We start from the raw sequence: 13,708 nt of genomic DNA, 5'->3' as shown, positions 1-13,708 counted from the left end.
ACCTTAAACACCACAGCAATGTCCTCTGCTTGAGAACTAGGTGATGCTAATGGCACCCCAGAAGTTCTCTCTGGTCGAGTAGCTACCTTATTCAATTGGCGATCATCTAGGTGGACTGTCTGCCACTGTGTCAAGGCAACATCCTTCATCACCCACTCTGATGTCACTACCCAGTAGACATGACATTGCAAAATCATTCTCGACAAGTCAAACTTTGGCATTCATCTGACAAGGGCAAGATGGAATTCTCTAACCTGCTTCCTCCTATAATTTAAGGTAATTCGACAATAATGAAATTGTCCAATTAACTTTTTACCTTGTATGGAACACCTGCAATCTCACCTTTGAGATTGGTAGGTGGTACCTACAATTTATTCTCATGGGGGAAAAGTCTTACTAAGCTTCATTTTATGGAAGCTACTTAATTTAGAGATTCAAAGGTTGTTTCCGAAGCTAATGAACAAAATTATATTAAAACAGCAAAACTATTTCAAACCTTGGAAAATAAATGATGCCATTGCAGTTTGTGTCTCACATGATTGTGAACTATTGAATACAGAATTTGAATGGAAATAAATCAACTAATGATATAGCAAACAATCGACCAATCAAAACATATTAACCATCAAACACTGAAATTAAAGACAACAGCAAATAATTTCACGTTTATAATGTTTCCAACTTAGCAGGATGTTTTGTAACTTAACCTAATACAGAAGTAAAGCATTTAAAATGTCTTGATAGGCATAGCACAGTCTTCAGTTTTGCTATTAATTTTTGATTGTGAGAAACTGACTTCTTACTGTGTAATCTATGCAATGGTTTTATTCCAGTGATTAGTCTCCATGACTGTGCAACTCTTTAAGGGAACATTTATGAGGGTTCTGTGTACACAACCGTGCTTCTCGCTTGCTTGTACAAGGGTTAGCAGTATGAGTCCATAAACACATCACTGTGTCTTATGTCATAGGTTATTTCTATTGCCTGACATATTATGTATCACCCTCTCCATTTTGTGCACATGTAATGAATATGAAGAGAATAATTGAGGAGAGTCTGAAATTACAAGGATGCAGTTAAGTTCAAGTTCAAATAATCTTTATTCGGATAAGAATATCCATAAAAGTACAATGTATTTGGATCGTCCTACATTTAAAAAGGTACCATAGGTGTCAAAAGGGGGGTGTGGACAGAGGGGGGTCGGTGTCACAGTGAGCGGAGAAAGCTGTGACATGTCTACTTCTACACATTGACCCTTCCGAGGAAGTCTTACGACACCCTGCAAATATGTGGTACCCTTGCCTCTCCAGCATGAAGGAAATAAGGTTAGTTACAGGAGCCCTTGCTAATAGAAAAAAAACAGATGATACAGACAGGCATGTAGAAACAAGCATTGGCCGCATGGCCGTGAAATTGACGCGACAGTGAAAGTGAAGTGAAAGCAATCGCACGCCGTGAGCAATGCGCTTAATGAGCCATGATGAGGAAAGCCAGATGGCGCCTCTGCTCGTAACTGTGTTTCAGTAACCGCACGCTCTAGGCCACACAAAAAGCTGTGGTCGGCTTTTTAAAGCCCACTCACTAAATGTCTCGCCGTCCCAGGATGTATCCCGCCTGGTCCGAGTGTATTAAGGTAGGCATGTGGTGAAGGAGTCGTCTCAAGGATGTGCATGACAGTAGCTCGTGCCTGTCTTGAGGTTCGCATTTAAGGGAAAAAACTATTTTTAATTTCATGGATAATCCAGTCGGAAAAACCATGACTTGCTGCAGGTATGGATTTTTAATCAGAAAATCATATATTTTCACTTTTCAGCATCTATTTTTTCCTCCCAACCTCTAAATGCAGGGAGTAAAATGTTCCTACTTCATATTCATACACGGTGAAATTTCCCATCACTTAATATATAGATTGAAAAGTACCAAGCTAGAAATCATGCATTACATCTGACATCATCACTGTTAATATGTGCTACATTTGTCACTGTGCAGCTGTGTATTAATGTCTTTAGGAAACTGTTTCATATTAAAAGGAAAGCACATTTCTGGGGGTATTGATAACCTGTACATGGGATTGTGAGTGTATGTCACAACTTGTTGCAAGATTCCTAGTTTCATTTTACAGTGTTTTGGAGGACAAGCGCTGAAGGACTAAACTTTTACTGTGTGTTGAATCCCAGATGGCTTTGACTTTACAAATGAAGTTGACGTGAGCATCCCTGGCTCCCCGATCCAGAAAACTTCCACAGACCTAGGGAACAATGTCCGGGAAAGCGCGGAGCTGGCTCTGTGCACACTCGACAACGGCTTTCCACGAGAGTCCACCTTTGCAGTGACCACGACAGAGGGTAGGCCAGAGATGTGGAGGCAGAAATCAGTGAGGCACTTGGCAGAGAAAGATACCAACTCCCAATCCCCTAGCAAATTGCCTAACCATGCTAGTGTGCGCGTGGACTACTCCTGGGTCTTCTAACTGCTTTTTGCTAATCACATCCCCTAAATCCCCAGCATCAGATCAGGTACTGCTTTTGGATATTGTCAGAGCTGGATTGTGCATCTCTCTGAAATGGAAAGACCAGCTTAGCATGGCTAAAGCTCAGCAGAATGGGGTGGGGGTGTATGAGAGTGCAACACTGTGGGCTTGCTTGCAGACTTTCTCTTGCTGAGTACGCTCATTCTTATCAAATCTTGTGAGACTATATATACCATTCTGGATGTGCTCATGCTGCAGCTCTGCTGAGACAGCCATATTTTAATCGTCCACTGGTAATAGGCGATTAAAGAGCTTTCTTTCCCCACTGTAGCCTTAATTAACTTTAGAGTTTAGGCCTCCAGACGCTCTCTGCCCTTTCCCCTGTTTGTTCGGTACATGGCACCAGTCTCCCTGGGTGACTCCATCGCTTTAGTCCCACTCTGTAGTCTCATAGGAAGAGCAAGTACTACTCAGTGAGGTAATGTTCACTGTACATGCCCGATCATTCTTTGAAAGGATACCCAGTGCCTCACCCTTCCCTAACCTGTTTTTCCAGTTTATCCCTATGTTTCTCACATTTCTCTTCAGGCTTAGTGTTCCCCCACCTCTGCCCTCAATTTATCTTGAGCCCTGAAATTGTGTCCTTATTGTCTATCAGATCCTATAGAGGGGCTGTGTGTGGGCTGCTGTAGCGCAACACCAGAAAACTGTGGCACCGAAATACATTTCAAGCCTAAGACCTAATTCTTTAATAGGTTGTCCATTGAGTCCACAGATAATTTGTTTAAATATGATGAGTAGTCCATATGCAAAAAAATGACATCCGGTCTTTTCATTAGCCACCATTTTGAATAGTCTGAATACTTGGGTGGCCACGAAGGCTTGTAAGGCTGGCGAATAAAAAACGACATGACGTACATTCCTGATAACACAAGGGAAATTTATTGACAATCAATATATGTATATGTACCCATCCTGGGCAGTAGCTCTCTTCCTGTTGTGCCTTTGGTTTGAAAGTTAAACTTTTGATTTTATATTCGTGAACATCTGTATTACCACATACAACTTTACTATGTAAACTATATATTGTCCCCGCCAAAAAGAAATTAGGATTGATAAATTCCTTAAAAATAAATCCCAATTACTCTTTCTATCCTTTTATAAAAGCATCTTTTTCCTAATTGGACAAAGTTCCTTGGCGTGTTTTTTAATTGTCTCATTGGGCCCGTTCTGGCCTCGGGCCCTTGATATTACTGCATGAGATTGAGTATGCTCAGTAAATCCTACAGGCCTTTCTTCTACTTGCATGATCTGCATGAACTTTGGTAGCAGGGATAAAGGGGCATGCCCACATGCCTGAGAACCTCTTAATAGGCTGCTCTCCTTCAGTTATTTATTCCCATTCATTTCATTTCGCATTACCAGCATTTCCTGTCTGCTATGTTTGACGTACTGTATGTTTGATCGTCCTTTACCATCATGTTGTTCCTCCACTGTTACAGAATAATGTTTTCCCTTTGTAGCAGAGCTTCTAAAACGTAAATGTGGACGGATGTTACATTCTTTGCCATGCAACCACCTTCATCCTGAACCTTAATCTGTACATCTTCCATGGAGTGGCTCTTTGTTAGATGCGTTGTTTCGCTCGCTTCGGTAACAGAAAACACAAGCTTGTTTTTCATTTGGCCTCAAGTGGTCAGGGCCTGATAGTTGGACGTATTGTGGCTGTTTGGTAGCACAGCTGTCTGGTGTTATTTGTGCCTAACAGGTCAACAGCGGTGAACTATGCAAGAGTTAAATAATACTGTTACGCATTGCTCCCAACTAAGGAAAGAGTGCAAGCCTTACACCCAGTAATGTGTCCCGCAAACGTAACATATTAATACTCCAGAATTATGCTCCCAACATACTAGGAGAATTTCCAGAATTTTTCCTCTGCTTGTACTTGAGTTAATTTGCCAATGTGTTCAAATCGATGAACTCAACATTACCGTACCAAAAGGAGGCACTCTTCTATTGTGGTTGCCGAATTTGGAGTAAAAGGTTAGGATAAAATCGCCATTAAAAATATTTTTACATTCTCTAAAATGTCCGGTTTACTGTAACATGTGGAGTAAACTGTTAGAGTTAAATCGCCTTTCTAGGTAGTTTTACATTCTCATAAATGATAATTTTACCCAAATGCAAGGAGGCACTTTGCTGCTGTTGAGTAAACTGTTGAGGGTAAAATGCCCATCCAAAAAAAAAAAAAAAAAAAAAAAAAATCTTAATTGCCGATTTCTATTGTTGCTGAATGCGAAGTAGACCGTTAAATAGCCTTTTTACTATAACACAAAGAAGCGCCCTGATATTATTGCTGCCCAATATTGAGTGCACCGTTAGAGTAAAACGACCAATTTCAAAGCAATTTTACATTCTTGCATATTATAGTTTTACCCTAACACAAGGAGGCACTCTGCTGTTGTCACTGCTGAATGTGGAGTAAACCATTTGTGTAAACCAATCGTTTAAGTTAATGTTACATTCTCTAGCGTTGTCTCTAACGTTGCTTCAGGACCTCATCTCAGAGTTGCATAAATTGTACTGCTACATATTGAAATTTAAATGCATTGCTATATTTAAAATCTTAAATGAGAAATCGGATAAAACATCCCCTGTTTACAAGGCTTTTTTGGCCTAAATCCCCCTCAGTGTGCGGGTTCCTCTGAGCGTCTGTCTGGAGAGGGATCATTGCGAGAAAAAGCGCCAGGGATTCAGTCAAATTGTGAATTGAGGTATCTGTTATTGAGGTGCAAGGAGGCGCAGCATGTTTCTCTGAAAGATTTTTCTGCATGCCTTTTCTGTGGCATTGCTGAAGTGTCTAGATATTTGCACTTGAGCCTCCAATGGAAGGATTGTATTAATATTTCTGTCTCGCCCCCATTCAGAGAAAAGGTTATAGCTCTGCTTATAATGGACATGAAATCTGTTGCAACCTAATGCCACGATAGCCATGTTTATTATTATACTAAATCTTGTATTAAAAGTTCTCAAAAACCACATTTTAACATCTTTTTCCTACTATTCCCAACTTTTAAAATGTGGTTTGTCGATTTTCTTGTACCCTTGCAAGTGAGTAGTGTGCGAAGGGCAACGTTGGGCTGGCAGTTTAGACATTTGTGCTACCAACGTATGCCGCTGTGAATTTGACTGGGGAGGAGTGGAGAGAAGAGCCGGCTACCCCTGTTCTTACCCAACAAATTATGCATGATGGAATAAAAATCTATTGTTGACTCTGTCAGAGGTATTCTTGCATACAATGATGTTCTTACTATTTCACCCATTAACTGGCGTCCTTGAGGATTAAGACCAAGTAATTTGAATATGTGTTCTGTTTTGTATGTGAACCAATGCACGTTTAATAAACGGGGCAACGTTACATGTAATGTATCTAACTAAACTACTTTTCTTGCGCATGTCATTTTCTCTGTCCAGTCTCTTTTTAAACACTCCTACGTGATCAGCCAATGCCAGACCATGAGCTGTTGGGTAGAGTAGATGCTATGTTCTGCTATGAATAGCCATGCGCAACTTGCATTAGTTTGCATCCTGTGAGAAAACTTTACAATTGATAGTCTGTAGATATTTCCACTAGTCAAGTTAAGATGACATACACTGCTTGCCTCTATGGGAAGAAAGCTGGAATAGTCTTCATGTGACTAACGGCCATTTGTTTGTCAAAATTAATCCAGGTATTCTATCTGTGGCTCGTTATTCTGCCAAGCAATGTATAGTCGATCACTCATGGTCAGTCATTCATAACTTAGATTTGTCAATCAAATTCACAAAACTGATCACCTTTAATGTTTCACACCATGACTTAGAACCTTATTTTATGTTTATGATCTTCCCTGAGAACATGCAGTGTTTTAGACTGCTTTGCTTTCCAGCTCACGAGCGCCTTTCTTTCATAGTTGGTTATTTCTTTCCTTTTGGACATGTTTCCCTGTAAGCTGAGGTTCGAGCTTTTCAGGTTTACAGTTCTAATTGAACCATTAGTGACTGTATATACACAAACAGGAACAGTGCCTCCCTACATTTACTTTATTTGCAATTTTTAACTCCAATGTTACCATTACAATTGTCAATAAAATGCAGGTGACCCTGCCCTCGTCATTGCTCAGAAAGACGAATTTTAAACCTACAGATCAGGTGATGTTTCTTCACCATTTTAACGTTGAGTATCCGGTCAGAGGATCACTTTGCTGCTTTGAGTTTACAGATACACAATGAAGGCATTGTGCTTCACCAATCTCCATCAAATGTGATCAGGAGCCTGTGCTTTCTTCTGATTGTTTATAAAACATTGTGCCACAGTGTGGTGTAAAGTGATGGCTCTTCAGTTCCCTTTCCTGGTTAGAAAGCAAGCATTGGCAATAGCCAATAGATCCGGCTTTAAATGAATGTTGTATGGTAATGTGAAGCATTACAAGTAGATAGAATGGGAATGGACATATATTATTGTGGAAGCAAAGCCCCGTAGAGTAATATTGGTATAGGTTAAAAGATTAGGTGATAGTTGCATTGGCAAGCAAGACCTAAAAATCCATACAAGTCAATGACTTCCCTCTTCCCATTTGTGCTGCTGTTAGAGAAAAGCACCATAAATTATCTAGCTATCAAGGACACTTTAATGACTTCACAATGACTTTTGTGTCCGTGTGTGTGTGTGACTGTGAAAGTTCAAGCTCAAGCAACTGGATAAATAAACAAAATCAAGGCTGTGTGGAGGTCAAGCACTTTTTTGTGGAAGCATACAATTGCCCAATCACAATTTGCTACCAGCATGTGTCCGTACCCAAATGGTGATTCTCCTGGTGATTCTCACATAATTGTCTGGTGACAGCTGTGCCGTCAAGCCATACCATTACAAGCGGTCTTTTTTTAAATGAAGGAACAATAAAGGGGTTCAACCTTCTTGTCTTAAATCGCATAGTAAATCCTGCTCTGGACTGTAGTTTACATTAGCATTTAATGTTGTGTTTATTAATCTATTACTCTTTTCAGGTCTCGCCTGAGCCAGCGCGCCTACACTGCTCTGCAAGGCTTTTAGTAAGGGTTTTAAACTTGGAATACACTCTCGTGCGTGTGCCTTTTTTTTATCACCCGCTATTGGCTTTAGCATGCGTCTTTTTAAGAATGTCAGGATGCAATTGGCCAAAGGCAGGTGCATGTCCCGCCTTCTTTCTCCCCTGGCCTAGGGAGCTCGGGAGCGAGCAGCAGCGCCATCTGTTTACAATTATCACTCCCGCGTCTCGCAGTAGCGTTCATTGGAAACAGATTGGGGTCGCACTGGCCCTGGTGCACTTTTGCTCCAAACGCGGTGCTTTTACTTTCACCGCTGACCTGGCACGCGTGGCCACGCTTGTTTTCATTTGACACGCCTTTACTAAAGTACTTTTCTGTAAATGTCATGCCTCTTGTTTGTCCATTTTCCATATTTTTGATTCGAAGATGGCATTGCAGAGTTGGCACTTCCGAGGTGTCCACGGCGAAGAAGACCCTCCGTTGCGTTTCCTGTGATTTCAGCCACGTTCTAGGAACCAGTGAAAGAAAAACTATTGCTTTGCCTCACACCCATTGCAATACGCCTGCAGCAGAAGCATCCGTAATCTGAATATTTTACGAGACGCTTCCGCTTTGTTTCAGCAGGCAAACATGTACTATTTAAAAACAGCAAGGAGCGGGGGCTCCCGTCCACGGACCTCAGATAAGAGTAGCTAAACTGTTCTTTGCACTTTCTTTTCACCTGCATGCGCACCTCAACTTCCTCCATTTTTTCATCATAACATTGAACTTTAACATTTCTCCCCGTGTGGTGCCCTCCCTCTCAACACCAAAATCTACACTCCTCCCACTTCCGCTTTCGGGTTAAAGAGACTGCCTTCGTTATCGGCCGCCCGAGCTCAGCCTTTCCCGAATCACCTCTATAGCTGCAGAGACCAAGGTGATCAGCCACTGAGCTAGTCTCAGAGCTGCCCACCTCGCCTCTTCCCCTGCAGCAGCTGATCTTCCACCACAGCTCACACCGCTCTGCAGCACTTCAAACGGCGGGGTGTTGTAATATTGTCCTTCCAGGTAAAGCGCTGTAATTCCTTTCTGCATTTACATGTCAATATGTTTTTTATTAAATGTAAGTCCTTTTTAACTTTAAAAAAATATATGTATGTGATCTGTGTAAGTAAGGACAACAGGGTTGTGCGGGAGGGAAAAATCTGCTGGTGGGTATAGCAGGGGATGTTGGTAAGGACGGGAGTGTGTGGGCAGCTAAAGTAAGCACTGAGGCACTGATTCAGAGAAATGCTGATCATGTTCTTGGCTTGTGGTGAGAAGTGTGCATGTTTTGTTTAGTTTGTGTGCCAACTTGATGAAAAGTTTGCCACTTAATTTGCTGTGCTTGAACTTTCCTCACAGCCACCAAGTTCTCTTGATGTTTACTTTAGGTGCTGGGTTAATATTTTAATTCAGTGTACTGCTTTCCCCTCTTTCTCACCCACTGTTTCTCTGTGTGCTGTCCTCTTCACCTTACCACCATCCTTGTTTGTTATGTTATGTTGCTCTTTTTAACACATATACAGTCAGTTCCCTGTGAATTGCCCACGGGCTTCCTTCAGCCTTAGGAGGATCCTGCCTACATGTCAAGGATTGATCCATATAAAAAGGTGGACGGGAAGGGGGCTGCATCACATATCGGTTTAAACTTTTGATTGGAGGTGGTTGTATTATTTTGGTGTACAGCTCATTGTTCGTTAACTTTTTGGAAGGGTGAGCCGAGGAGTAAAGCACATCCTCCTATATTGAGAAGAACGTCCTCCTCACTTGGCTCTTTCCATTGTCACTTCTTACAGATTCTTGGCTTTCGAGAGACGTATTAAGACTGGAAGTGAAGACTTCTTGTAATTGTACACCTTCCTCTCTGTTTATAGTGGTGCTGCGCCCCGCCTTGCTCTGAGCCTGGAGCTTCGCAAGCTGTTCTCTCTCTGCACAGATGCACCATCCACTCTGTCCGTCCAAGTACCGTTGTACTCCTGCAACTTCCGTTCCCTGTGCACGGGTGCGCATCCATGCTATCGCACCGAATGTCACCCTCTCCCAAACCATGCAACTGGCAGTCAACCTTCTCTATTTCGTGCACAAACTGTCCCATTATGCCCCTATCTCTCTAAAACACTGTCCCCGCCATGTGCACTGCTTCTCATTGTTCGCTCTACACACCACACCCCTCTTGACTCCCTGCGCAGCACAACCCTCCCTCAATCAACTCTGCGCAGTGAGTGGACCCTTCCTCCTCACCCCCACGCGGTCTCCTGACCCAGCTGTCTTTTTTTCCATGCGCACACCACCCATCCTTCTGCTGCACTCTGTACCCTCCTTTTACACACAGTCAATGTTACTGATGTTAGTCATTGTGATGCTCCCTCCCCTACTCTCCATCCTCTTCCTGACCAGTGCTTCCCCCCCTCTCCGTCATCTTGCTAACTTCTCATGCCCCTCCCCCACTTCATCTCGATCTTGTTGACCCCTTCATTCTCCTCCTCCTGCTGTCCCTCGTTTTATTTGATGTTGTTCCAGTGCACTGTGCATGCTTGCTTATTATTTAGTTTATGCTGTGTACAGCATGATGTAAAGGCATTGGCAAGGACAATAGATCGCAAAGGTGAGTGCTTTTGACTTCGCCAGTGCTTGTTTTTACTAGCCTCCCAAGTAATGTGCTCGCCATTCTTCTGAGTGTATAGAACGATGCGACCGGACTTATATTTTTGCTAACCTTCTGTCCAAGAAAGAGGACATTCCAAAGGTTCCATGCATTACCTATATGGTAATCCAAAAACGAACCCCAGATTACTTCAGTTAATCTGCAGCCTTATCACACTTCTCCCTGAAATCTGCCACTCAAAACAAACTTCTCACCATCACAGCCCGACTCAATAACCACGGAGGCAGATTCCGTGGTATGCAGAGCTCATCACTTTGGAACACCTAACTGCTCATCTAAGACCTGTCCTCCTCACTTTGGAACAACTAACTACCTGCAGATCCCACACCTTTCCTCCGTCGCCTCTTTCCCCCCTCTCAATCAACCCTCGCCAGATTATCTCACAGCCAAACATGCTTTACTTAATCACTCTACAAAGTGCATCTTTTCGCATTCCCATCTCCAGAACCTGCAAGCACTTCTCCTTTCACCCCTTTTTAATTTTTGCATTTTTATATAGCACAAATCAAGGTATCAAAGCACTTTATATTAGCTCTAGTTCCATAACAGAAATCTGCCCAGTGGGGGAAAATATGCTGCGTGGCTAAACACTTATAAGGTCCCAAAGGCAAACCCTATTGGCTATGCCAATGCTTGTTTATATTGAAAAGCCCTGGCATGATATATTATTGATTCAACTGAATCTTATTGCCTCCCATCAGTCTGGTTTCAGATGGGTTATGTGACTTGCACATATCGATTTTTCCTTTTCATCTTTGGAGGTTTCCACCTGATGGCTATATTATCCGTCCCTGAGCCAGAAATTCAAGTGCACTGTTGATAGCTATTCTGAGCTGGTATTAGCTTCTGCTACAAGCATTGCACATATTGATAAACGCGTTTTCTTACCTGAATTGGTACTTCTGCTTCTTTGGAGGAAGGATGCATGGACAGCTGGAAAGTCTACCTCTCGCTGAAGTCTGTGTGCTAGCAGGGGTATAAATGCTGGCAGGAGAGGTATATCAACAGTCTCCTGACCATTTGCCAGACGCGAGGGATATCGAGAACCACCATTGCCCAACCATGATATACTTGCATCTCATTGCCATAGAGATATATGCATTTTTGCTTTTAACATTATGGCCACGTAATAAAGTAGGCAATCAATCTATCAGTGGATTTTGTAGAGCACGACTTGTCACCCTGGGGGATCTCTAGGCGCTGGGGTTCTGTGTGCAGTTGAAGAGACAGATCTTGAGCTTCTAACTGAAATCTTCCAGTGATGGGAAGGTGCACAGGTGGAGAGGGAGGTCGTTCCAGGACTTGGCGGCGAGGTAGGAGAAGGAACAACTTCCGAAGTGGCTTTAACAGACATTGGGTGAGCTAAGGGAGGGTGGAGGAGCGTAGTTCCCCAGCCGGTTGGTGGCATGTCAGGCGGCTGTTAATGTTGGCAGGTCCAGTTTTGTGGAGGGCTTTGTAGGCGTGTGTGAGCGGTTTGAAGAGACTTCTTTCCTGGACGGGGAGCCAGTGTAAAGATCTGAGGTGAGAGGAGGTGCTGGATCTTCTGGGGAGGTTGAGGAAGAGTCTAGCTGCTGTGCTTTGGATGGTCTGGTGGCGGTTCAGGAGCGGTTTGGTGGTTCCATCATAGTGTGTGTTGCTGTAGTCAAGGCAGCTGGAGACGAGGGCCTGGGTGACTGTCTTTTAAGGTCGAGACAGGGATCCATCGGAAGATCAGGCGGAGGGTGAGGAAGCAGGCAGAGGAGATGGCGTTGATCGGCTTTTTCATGGTCAGTTGGCTGTCCAGGAGGATTCCAAGGTGCGTGTGTGGTTGGTGGAAGAGGGTGAGGGTCCGAGTTTGGTCAGCCACCATGTGTCGTCCCAAGGGGAGGGCTTGTTCCAGAAGATGAGGGCTTCTGTCTTGTCCGAGTAAAGTTTAAGGCAGTTGGTCTTCATCCAGGTAATGATGTCGGACATGGAGTTGTGGATGTTGGTTCGGATGAAGTAAGCGTCTTCTGTGAGGGCAAGGACGATCTGGGTGGCGGCATAAGAGATGATGTTGAGTCCGTGGGTGCGGGCAATGTCTGCGTCATGGGAGAGTTGAAGAGGGTGGCGCTGAGGGAGAAGCCCTGGGGGAAGCTGCAGATTGTTATATGGTTTCAAAGCATATTTGACTTTCTTTGTTAACACATAACTCTATATTGCCAAATGGCATATCACTATTTCTCCTTGGACCGGAATCTGCATCCTTACTTCTTACACAACAAGGAGAAATAGTGATATGGCCTCCTCTCACACACTGTCAGATTTTAGCTGGAGTTGTCTCATATTAATCCAGAGAATGCCGATGTATTCTAACTCCTCTGCCCTCGTCACATCATAAATACAGCTGGTAGGAGTTGCAAACCCTACTTCTGTTGCTATTAACATGTTCAAGGTTTCATTTCATTCAAGTTTTCAGTAGGCTCTGATATTAGCTTCTTCAACGTAGTAAGGCATTAGTTCACTCCTCCCTGAGGGCATCACATGAACTGATGTTTTTCCGGATTTCACATTTTGCAAAAAGCTGGCCGATTTTCTTTTTTTAAGCCTTCTCTGTAATCAAGTAACACAGTAGACTTTTATACCTAGTCTATGCCCACAAGGATCCACCTAAGCCAAGTGAATTTTGCCCTATCCAGCAACCGTGGGCATGGAAGTAAATCTGCATCCCGTTCCTGGTAACTGAATTTTATTAATCTCTAATGGAGGGCCATTAAGAGTGCTAGAGTGCTTTAGCAGAAAACAACTTGCATTCATTTATCTGAATGCTATAAAAATAACTATTTAATCAATACCAGTGTAACCGTGTGCAAGATCATTTTCTTGAATTCTTTTAATGTACAGTGCATTCATTCGAAAAAACAGGCTCTCTGTGCATGTTCGTACTAATTCAAATTACCACCAGTATCTGCCTTTCTCAAGTATATATGCTATGGCATCTAGCAATTCCAGCAATCTGCATTTTTCGGACATAACCTTATTTCCTTCCTTGGCATTGGGACTAGAACAGATTTGGTGACCAGGTTTTACCTGTGGAGCCACACTGTTGCTAGTAGCGATTTATTTATTTCTGAAGATATATAAAATGCTGCCTACCGCCTTTCGCATACTTCAGAGCACTGGAGTCAAGCTAGAGCCTGGATACTGAATTTCTGAGAGGAAGGAGTTGGAGTCCAGTCGGTACATGGAGGCTCCTTCATTCTGTTTTGCCATTTGCAGGGATTTTAGGTAAAAAACGGTGCACACTGCACAAGAATTCAGGGTTCATTTTCAACTGTATGTAATTTGGCTCTGCCCTCGAGTCCGACGCAGTGTTTTCCACAGCCAGAAACATTCTGATGTCTTCAATCTCCCTCCATCTTTCTCCCAGTGGAAATGTGGTCCAATTAGATGACGATGCTAATCCGGGTCAATGACATGTATTCCTCCTAGATATGAATATGCATATCATCAGCATCATTTTG

General features: G+C 43.0%; 1 protein-coding gene across 2 annotated transcripts in view; it reads left to right on the top strand.

Moving 5' to 3' along the window:
- Positions 1-13,708, top strand: part of HYCC2 (hyccin PI4KA lipid kinase complex subunit 2) — a 699,566-nt gene that overhangs the window by 674,194 nt on the left and 11,664 nt on the right. Inside the window, exon 12 of one of the 2 annotated variants that reach the window (XM_086955235.1) lies at positions 2,178-2,345. The exons of the other annotated variant lie outside the window; for it this stretch is intronic. Within the exon in view, the coding sequence (XP_086811361.1) occupies positions 2,178-2,345 (168 nt within the window). The remainder of the gene's footprint in view (positions 1-2,177; positions 2,346-13,708) is intronic. 2 annotated transcript variants of the gene reach the window in all.

The sequence above is a fragment of the Lissotriton vulgaris genome, chromosome 2_1, assembly GCF_964263255.1.
Source record: "Lissotriton vulgaris chromosome 2_1, aLisVul1.2, whole genome shotgun sequence".
Classification (NCBI taxonomy): Eukaryota; Metazoa; Chordata; class Amphibia; order Caudata; family Salamandridae; genus Lissotriton; species Lissotriton vulgaris.
Note: the sequence above shows the minus strand (reverse complement) of the source record. Positions and strands in the feature narration are given on the sequence as shown.